At 40.3% G+C, this 9602-nt stretch overlaps 1 protein-coding gene across 1 annotated transcript; it reads right to left on the bottom strand.

Moving 5' to 3' along the window:
- Positions 1-30: 30 nt before the first annotated feature.
- smad4a (SMAD family member 4a) lies at positions 31-7730 on the bottom strand. The gene is made up of 11 exons (XM_033647597.2): positions 7328-7730; positions 6060-6415; positions 5806-5980; positions 5502-5531; positions 5209-5412; positions 4791-4898; positions 4437-4487; positions 4160-4343; positions 3855-4023; positions 3363-3501; positions 31-2339 (listed from the first exon to the last, which is right to left on the bottom strand). Exons 2-11 carry the CDS (start codon positions 6297-6299, stop codon positions 2128-2130), a joined length of 1512 nt encoding a protein of 503 aa, XP_033503488.1. The 5' UTR covers positions 6300-6415; positions 7328-7730; the 3' UTR covers positions 31-2127.
- Between the last annotated feature and the right edge of the window lie 1872 nt (positions 7731-9602).

The raw sequence follows: 9602 nt of genomic DNA, 5'->3' as shown, positions 1-9602 counted from the left end.
ACGAAGGAGATTTCACAACTCCCAACAGAGTAGTGTTAGCCCATTGATTTTATTCAACCATACTCATACATATAAACACCAATATCATTCAAACTACATACGTATTGAGTGTATGACACAATTGTAAAGATTAAGATGAGCATGAACTTGCATTTCCTGAAAATTGTACAGCATTCTTCTTTTTTCCATTCTTTTTGTGGTTTATCACTGTAAAGGTAGCAAAAGAGTATAAAATACTGCGACAGCTGTGGGTAAACAGAGCTCCAAATACCAAAATATTGTTTGATCGACTGTGCTGAGCAAAAACTGAGATCGTTCAGATAGACGATTAAAACCATGCTTGTACAAGCGACATGACAAAATCGACTGCAGTCCGATAACCTTTTTCACTTTTCATAGGGTATATTTGGCATCAATATGGCTTACACTTCCTCTCACAGTTCATTCCTTGCCTCCTTTACTCAGCTGTTGTCTAGAATACGTTATGGTGAATGGCATCCAAGTAATACTCAAATTAAAATGGGTGGCGGTGAGCCATCTTTAAGTGATGTTCCACCCAAAATGTATCTTCTGAGTACCAAAGATTCACTGCCTGTAGGTTTAAAAGGTGTTTTCAAATTTCAGAAACCATTCTTACACCACAACTTCATATGTTTCAGCCATTATTTTGTCATAAAAATGTTAGATACACCTTTACAACCTGCTGTGGGTGAGCGTTTGATACTGAAAACAGATTTTAGGCAGACAATCTGCACATTGTCCATGGATGTCACCAAGGTCATTAGCAAGAAAAACTTTCCAACTATGCTAAGAAATTATATGGATACGAGTAACCACGCATGAGACTATGAAACAAGACAAAATACTCAGGCAAATTAATAAAGTGCTAATGGACACTATGTGGGCATCTAATAAAAAAAAATGACAAATTATATTACGACGTGTTATAATAACCATTTCTTTTGAATTTTTTTTTTAAGCCAATGTAATTTTGGCGTCTGAAAAACTTCAGTTAAAAACATCGCTTCTTGATATCCTAACAGCCTTGACTGGTGGTAGAGTGATGGAAGTTTTGAAGTGTTGGAAGAGAAGCGGAGGTCAGCTAAAACGGGCTTTTCAAATGCTCTTTACATCTGTAGAAACAACTACTGAAAAAGGGGGGATATAAATCAAAAAAACATCAAACGAGGGCCGTTGGCATTGAAAAATATTTAAGATTACATCTTACGAGAACATAAGTAATGAATAGCATTTTACATAAATGTCCTGATTTGTGAGGTGAGAAACTCCACTTAAATGAAGCCATATAAACACCGGAGAGCCGATGAAGGAGGACTGGATCGGCAGTATACTCCAACTGAAATGACACATTGTAAGTTCAGATGGGGTAAATAGCAGGTTTTAATCCAGTAAAAGGTGTCACATTGTGCTCAGCTTTACTGCTTTACAGTCAAATAGTTTGCTCTCACAGTAAATAGTCCAAAAAAAAGGAGCTTAGTCAGTCAGTTGCAGGGGCTCTGTATATTTTAAAATCTTAAAGTGGAAATGTTACCAGTCAAAAAGTCGACAGCTGAGTATGAATCATTTTGTTTGACACCCTGCACTCTTGTGGTTCCTTCTGTAAAACACCAACACTTACTGAATAATTGATAGAATTTTGAGCGTGTTAATCTCGCTGTTGGCATGCTCTTTAATCCACATTACTGTGTGAGTATTATGTATCGACACGAGATTTGAAAGACACAAAGCCTTGTTCGCTTTATGCTGTTACGAAGTTTTCAGGTGGTAAACAATGCCAGAATACCGGCTTCCTTTTTCATCCTCTTGGCGTACGATTCCTCCCAGCGTGTTTCACAGGTTCCTCCAGCTGCTGTTTGTAAGCCACTGAACTTACAGATCTGGAGTCTCGCTCTGTATACTGGCAACCGCTTGCAGCGCTGGATTTAAAAGCAGCGTGTTTGGAGTATACTGCCGGCCTCTATGCCCTTGTTCTTACTCCTACAACCTACTCAGCATCCCCATGGTTGCAGTCCTCCTTCAGTTCTCCGGGCCTATAGGTGGAGTGGTCTGTTAAAAAGTACAGTCTGATTGTTTTCTTTTTTTTTTGTACAGTTCATGTCTTTTAACTCAGTCGAGGGGTTGAGGGTCAGCTATGGGCATGGTGTGCAGAACTTCATCCAGTAACTGCAGAGCTCGGTGTAAATGGATTTCAATCCAGCAGGGTGTCTCTTTGATGCTTTGCCGTGGGTAGTCGGGCCCCCAGCCCTTCACGAAGCTCATCCGCAGGATGCACAGCCTGCGCAGGTCGTCAACCCCGATGCCTGCAGCGGCAGACAGACCTGCGGGAGAATTACAGGCAGCAACTTTAAGATCGATGTGACACTATAGGCCAAAGCTTGCACAGATATGTTAGCAAAGTTACTACTGCAGTAAAAGTTTGAACGTATACTGGATAGACACACGGCCGAGTGGTAAAGTACAAACTGTTATATGCATATCTCCCACTCTGATCAGGCAACACGTTTTAGTGCCTTCGGGCTAAAGCCCACAGAATATATTCACTGTGTAAATGTTAGCCTATAGTGATGTTTGCTACGTGGAACTTTATTTCATCATCTACAACTGAAATTGTCATTGCTAAAACTAGTTTGTAAAGCAGTTCAAAGTGCAGTGGCAGACAAAGCAAAGCAAACTGCTTGGTATGTACTCACTGTTGATGTGGTCATTCAATCAAAGTTTGTTCTAAAGCAGTAACTCTAAAACGTGAAGAGGAGCAGTCACAGTTCTTCAACCTCAGCTCTATTTTAGTACTAAAATGCCACTGACGTGTAAATAAATACCTTTTGATATCAACACATTTTGAAATCTGACAGAAATCTTCAAGACTTTTCAGTGTCCAGGGTTTTTGTCTTCTTAAAATTAGTGAACTTACCCCCTATAATGTCAAAGCAATCATCAAATCTCTATTATCAAACACGTCACAACGCCTATCACATATATGTTGATATATCCCAACCCAGTATTTATATTTTCCTCCATAATACAGTTGTACCGGCAACACTTGCCTTGATCATGACTAAGTTCAAATGATTTAACTCAGTCTAATTTAGTTACTGCTGACTGAACAGCTATCTATTAAGAAAACAGCCTGTGTCCCAGTTTTTCCTCTCTTCATCATTAACTGACACTGCTGGCTGCTTTTCCTCCGTTCACACTGCTCTATGATTCTCTCGCTCACAACACTGCGCATGCTAGTGCCATAATAAAGTCCCTGATATTAGTCTAGTCACAGAAGATGACAATGAGAAGCCATCATAATAATACACTTGTTGAAAGGTAAGTGCAGCAGTATGCACACTCACTGATGGCAGGGGCGATGCCTCCCACAGAGCCAGGCCCGGGAATGTTCCCAGCCACTGCTGCTGCCTGGGCTGCAGCTGCTGCCTGAGCTGTCGCTGCCTGCTGCTGCATCTGCCTGTGGCACTGACGCAAGTCAAACACCTGGCAGGGGACAGGACAAACGCTTAAATCTGATGACAAGATCATGAATAGACATTTAAGCATTTGGACTGTCTGAGCACATCAGAGTTAGATTAAGTTTTTACCATATATACATGTTAAAGGGGGGGATGCTCCATATATTTTACTGTGGGTATGGCTACTGCAACTCTGAGCATAATTGCACTAACATAAGAGAATGGTTTTTACAATGGCCCCATCTTAGTCACATTAGACCAGTAATTGTATTATGACTGGAATATTAGTGTGCATGTAAATGTATCCAGTGCCAAGAGCAATCAGGGATTTGTAGATCTGAATGACACAAACTTGTCTCTGCTGTACTGCTTTCTCACCTTGATGTAAGCGCTGGGATAGATCTTGTGAACTGCATCTCCAGGGGCACGTCCAGCCTCCCGATCCAAGTAATAGCTCTGTACAAACACTGCGTGATCACTCAAACAGCGTACCCACACGTCTCCTTCACCTTTGCACTCCAGCTGCACGCCTTTGCCAATGTGGAGCCTAAGGACAGAAAGGAGAAAAGTGAGACACTTTGCATTACTGTCATACAGTAAACATTAGTTGATTGAATAAGTGTATATCTTAGTCCCACAGCAGGGAGATGATGATATATCTCCAAGAGTGTGTAGGGGAGTACCTGGCTCTCTCTATGTTCTCTGTCCTGTGGACGTTACTCAGCTGGCCCAAGCAAAAGCGGTCCCCTCCTGATGGATCAACATAGCCATCCACCGTCACTATTGGGCATGTGGATGGCACCTTAAACGTCTCTCCAACTTGGACATCCATCTCAAAGTATGCAATGGAGCACCAGTAATCTGGAGCTGAAACAAACAAACAACCAACCTCAGGTCAACTAGGTTATGGTGATTGCACTGAATATATGTACTGTCTTCCATCTGCAGCTTAATACTCACCAGGGTGATTGGATATTGGCGGCTGGAACGCAATTTCATTGGTAACAGGCCCTGCAAGAACATGCCAATATTAATTTTGAACATGCAACTCTGAAATCACAGCAGTTCTTATGATGTGACATGTTATTCAGACCCGAGTACAGGTCATGCACATATTCATAAATGTATAAAGGATTATAATGGAAAATCTGCCGGGGAAAAAGAGTTCTGATCTACGCCACATGTCAATTTTACACATTTTCAAACCAACTTTTAAACCAGGTAAATTCCCTTAATGTGGACATCAACTTAAGACTACAACTTCTAGACTATTTTTAAGACTTTGCAAAGAAGTTTTGTTTTCCATCCACTCACAGTAATGCCCTGTGTGAGGCATGGGTGGATGATGCTGTAGATGCCCGTTCTGATGTTGAGGCACTGCAGGGGTGAAGCTGCCATTTCTGCTCCAATTGGGGGGAGGATCTGTAAATACAAATTATTAAATAGTTGTGTTGCCAAAGTTGTGGTAAATTCAAGCCTGTGTGGCAGATCAGATCATAAACCTAAAGACTAAAAATAGATGTTTATTGCATTATAAGTAACTTTGTCCATATGAAATTACAAACTAATCAACAGGCAATTTGAAAAATGAACTTTAAAAAGACACAAAATTAATAATTTTACAGCATTTTTTACTTGTTTACATTGATTCATTTTTGACTGGTAAAAAAAGAGCAGAGTCTATTTTCCACTATGTTTTGTATTTATGTGTAGTTCCCCTGTAGTATCTCACTTGAGGGTCCAGCGCTGATGGTGGAGAAAGCCGAGGTTGAAGCTGAACTGCTGCCCTCTGATGGGGGGAGCAAAGCGGGGCTGCTGAAAGTCTCCTGTGGACCGGGTCTTGACGGGGGATGCTGGATAGTCTGCAGGTGGCTTTCAGAGCTTGAGTGAGACTGCTGGTTGTCATAGTCATACTCATCCTTTACCATGAGGGGACCTACATGAAGTCAGCAAGACATAGGTAAGACTAATGGACATCCACACAATCTTCAACGAGCAAACAGGAAAACTTTGGCACCCCTTTACCTGAACTTGAAAGAGTCAGCCCTGATAAGTCTGCAAAAACATAAAAAGGAACAGATATATCACTCTGTGAGTTTATGAAAGTCAATTCTGAGTAATGCTCATTTTTTTTTAAACCAGATCACTTCCTCATATTGTCACTAAGAATGTGAGTACTAGGAATGTGTTTGTTGCTCTAAATAAATGACATAAAGGGCTGTGAATTAAAACTCTTTCATTTAAAAGAGACAAAATACATCAAATTTTATCAACCTTACCTAAACAATGAGATCTAATCGAGACTAACAAACATGTGATCTTTACTCACCAATGCCTGGAGAGACGACCCTCTCATAGTGGTATGGGTTGACACAAACATTGTCACATTTCAAGTCGAAGGCATACTGGCAATATTTCACGTGTTTTAATTCATTCTTGTGTAGATCAGGCCATCGCCACAGTCGCGCATAGACAACATGGGGAAAACCTTTGCGCCCTGCAACCTAAGAAGAAGATTTTTTTCTGTTATAATTACAAAGAGCGTCATTTTTACCCAATTTGTCACTATATCTCCTACTATACCTGTAGGCGCCCATCCAAAGTTCTCTGTATGGTTACACACTTGCTAGGATGAGCTCCATTCGTAGTGATGGCTGTGATAAGGGAATCCAGCTCATCCTTCTTCTCTTTCAGCTTTTTGACAAGACTCTCAATTGCTCGCTTGGCAAAGCTTTCGCTCTCCCCTCCCTGTCGGTGGCACATCAGGCTATGAACGATGCTCAGACAGGCATCGTTGCTTGTGGGAGTGTTCGTGATTGACATCTTGCTGCTTGGGTTTCAACCTTGGGGAGATTTTGAAGTTGTATCCTGTATGTCTTTACCAGTAGAAACGTCAGGGTGAAAGTACTGTTGATCCGAAGAGGCCCAAGCTTAGCAACCTGAAAAACAAAGAGCAGGGTCTTATGACTGGCAGATCAGATCGGTATGCCAACCAAAATTTACCTTGTATTGGTATTACAGAAAGTGGCACTGAATGTACAATCTGTGTACCACCTTAACGTAATGTCGGGTGTAGTAAGAGAAGGGTCTGTCCACTGGTAGCCCCATTCTGAAGTCAATCTAATGTACCCTTAAAATGACAGCAATTAGCCACAGTTGATGGAGAAAATGGTTTTCATGCAACTTTAAAAACATGGGCATCTCATATATAACACTATGAAAATACCCATCTTAATGTGACATGTGTTTACAACTGCTGTCAGGGATACATTACAAACTGACAGCTACTGCTTTAACGTTGCAGCTCATGTTTACTCATGCGGAAACTCGCACTGCACATCCTCTGTAAATATGAGCATTTCATCCACGCTGAAATGTCAAACAAGACACTCTTATGACACCAAAAAACCACGTTTTCTCTATTTCTATAGCGGGTTTATCGTATTAGGAGTCAGATAAAACGAGCATTAGTTTAAGGTTAGGTTTTACAAAGCATTCTGTAAAGCAAACGTAGCTAGCGTTTGCCAGGATGGGTACCAAAGCTAATAAACACAGATAGCGCAATTATCCTCCGTGATAATATCGTTGGCGTTGGCTTGGTAATGTGCAACCTAACTTGTCCTGAATTACAAAACTAGCGTATATGTTATGGCTTTTAAAATATATACACATATTTATTGCATATATAACTGTTGAGGACCATTAAGATAGCTAACCTTGCCCAGCTAATGTTGAGTGTTGGCGTAAGCTAACACTGGGCTTGCCGTAGAATACCGTTAGCAAGTTAGCTGGCATTAATCTCCGAGCATTATCGCTAGCTGAATCAAACATGAACTGATTTGTGAACTTACGGTGATTTCTCCGCGCCGTGGCGTTACTCCCAGTGGTGCAGGCCGATAAGCGAGTGGCTTTAGCTTGCTAAATTTTGTTGTGCTATCTATCTTGCATTAATAATATTGTGGCTAGCCTGCTAGCACATACGCTAACAGCTAACTAACGCTACAAGACCCTCATCGACTTGACGCTAGCTCGCTAGCTAACCTTCCTCTGTGATGGCCCAAATCCGCTACCTCACGAAATGGTAAAATACCCTACTAGGTAAATGCACAGCCGCTTATCTGTTTGCCTTATTATGCTAAACTATAAAAACAGCAAATAATAATATAACAGCACGTTTACTGGTTAACTGGCCACGAAAATAAACAAAAAATTCCTCTCCACCCACCACGCTTGAACTGCGCATGCACGCGTTGTGACAGGCGTGGCGCTGCTGTTTGTTACCGTGCTTGTTAGAAAGATCAAAGCTATCCAACGTTACTGATTGCAAATCACTGCCCTTATATATAATGTCATTTAAAGCAAGTGATTGCTATTTTTACTGCAATGAACCAGTTAGTTTCTTTTGAGTAGTCTTACTGTATGTTCCAGTATTCCTGAAAACGTAGGCCATGTCCTGTTTATTCACCCAAATTGAAATATGCAATGGTTTGATTCAATATTCAACAGTCAAATAAGTCAGATAATCAAAATGCATTATAATCTGAACAATCTAACTAGTGCTGGATTATCAACAGGGCTAAGTGAGCAATCTCTCAGTGGTCCCAGACCCTCACTGGCACCAAACCCCAGGTTGAATGTGTAGCTTTAATAACTGTGTGGTTTATAGGATGTGCACCCCCAAAACACATTATCAACTGAGGCAATATGGGCATGAATACCATTTCACAGTTGTATCCCCAGTATCTCACAATGGGCTCATTTCCCAGTTAGGAGAAATTTTCCTCAAGGGCTTTCTACCACAAAGAGTTTTGGTTAAGGTTAGGAAGAAAAAGCTGTGGTTTGGGTTAAATTGAATAGATTTCTGTCCTTGTTGGAGAAAGCCTACAAGGGAAACTTCTCCCAAGTTCACTGGTTTCTGGTGCTGATAGCTGCAAAATACTGTTTGATGTGTGAACTGTACCTTGTGGGTACTTAAAGATGACAGGGTACATGTACCATACTGAAACGTTAAAGGAAATGGGGAGGCAGTAAGAGTTTGCAGCTGGACTGACATCTTTAAAAATGGAACATAATGCTTTAAGTCAAATATAGTTAGCTCTCACCATCAAGGAAGGTAAAAATATACATAACCCTCATGGTTGAGATATATATGTATATTCAGCAAGGCAGCTAATGCCATACAATCACATTAATGTCTCCTGAAATTCCCCACTGATAAAAATGCATACTGGTACATTTACTGTAGTAGAGTCAGAGGAGATGTACGCTGTCACAAAACCCTCACATGGAACTAAACACCTATGATAAGCTTAATGCATAATTAGAAATCACCCACAAAGTTTCATTTTAGAACATTCAAACATTTTCTTTATATGTCTAAATAAGTCTTTTCTTGTCACCAGTTGGTTGTCATAGAAAGTTTTAATATCATTTTAGATTTGCTTGGTGCATACCAGTAGCAACATCTTGATTTTTTGAGTCTCGACAAGGCTTAACCTTAAAATGATGTACTTAAAACACATCATGAGGTGTCGCTTTTGTGGTGCAGTGGTTTTACCGTAATATAAAGTCTCCCCCTTGTGGTTATAATATAGTTTGACATTACAGTTATGACAATTGTCCCCTGTCCAAATCTCTCTCATACTCTCTTACCCATGTCTCCCAATGAGATAAATCTTTTTTTATTATTTAAAACTGGCTTTCAATGAACAACAATAGCTTGTTGCCAACACACAATCCTGCTCAGCTGTGTAGGAGACACTGTCAAGGATCCATTTTCCGGACCATGTAAAGGTTAAGTAAAGGAAAATGATGGTGTTATGAAAAATCAGCTGTTGTGTTATTTATTGTATCTTCAACAGTGAAAATATTTGTTATTATGGTGAGCTTGACCTGTCATAGATATCTCTACTTTTAAAGAAATAATAACCCAAATAGTAAATGTTTGTGTTGATCAAATACCATGGCCGTACCATTAGTACACAGATATTAAGCACTGTTTCAGTTGCAGATGTTTAGGTGTGAAATGTTCACATATGAGATTTGGACAACTACAAATTCAGTTCCTAAAACAGTAAGACACATAAACAAAACTATTCATTTATAACACTTAATTATTTTAGAGTA

The sequence above is a fragment of the Epinephelus lanceolatus genome, chromosome 19, assembly GCF_041903045.1.
Source record: "Epinephelus lanceolatus isolate andai-2023 chromosome 19, ASM4190304v1, whole genome shotgun sequence".
NCBI lineage: Eukaryota > Metazoa > Chordata > Actinopteri > Perciformes > Serranidae > Epinephelus > Epinephelus lanceolatus.
Note: the sequence above shows the minus strand (reverse complement) of the source record. Positions and strands in the feature narration are given on the sequence as shown.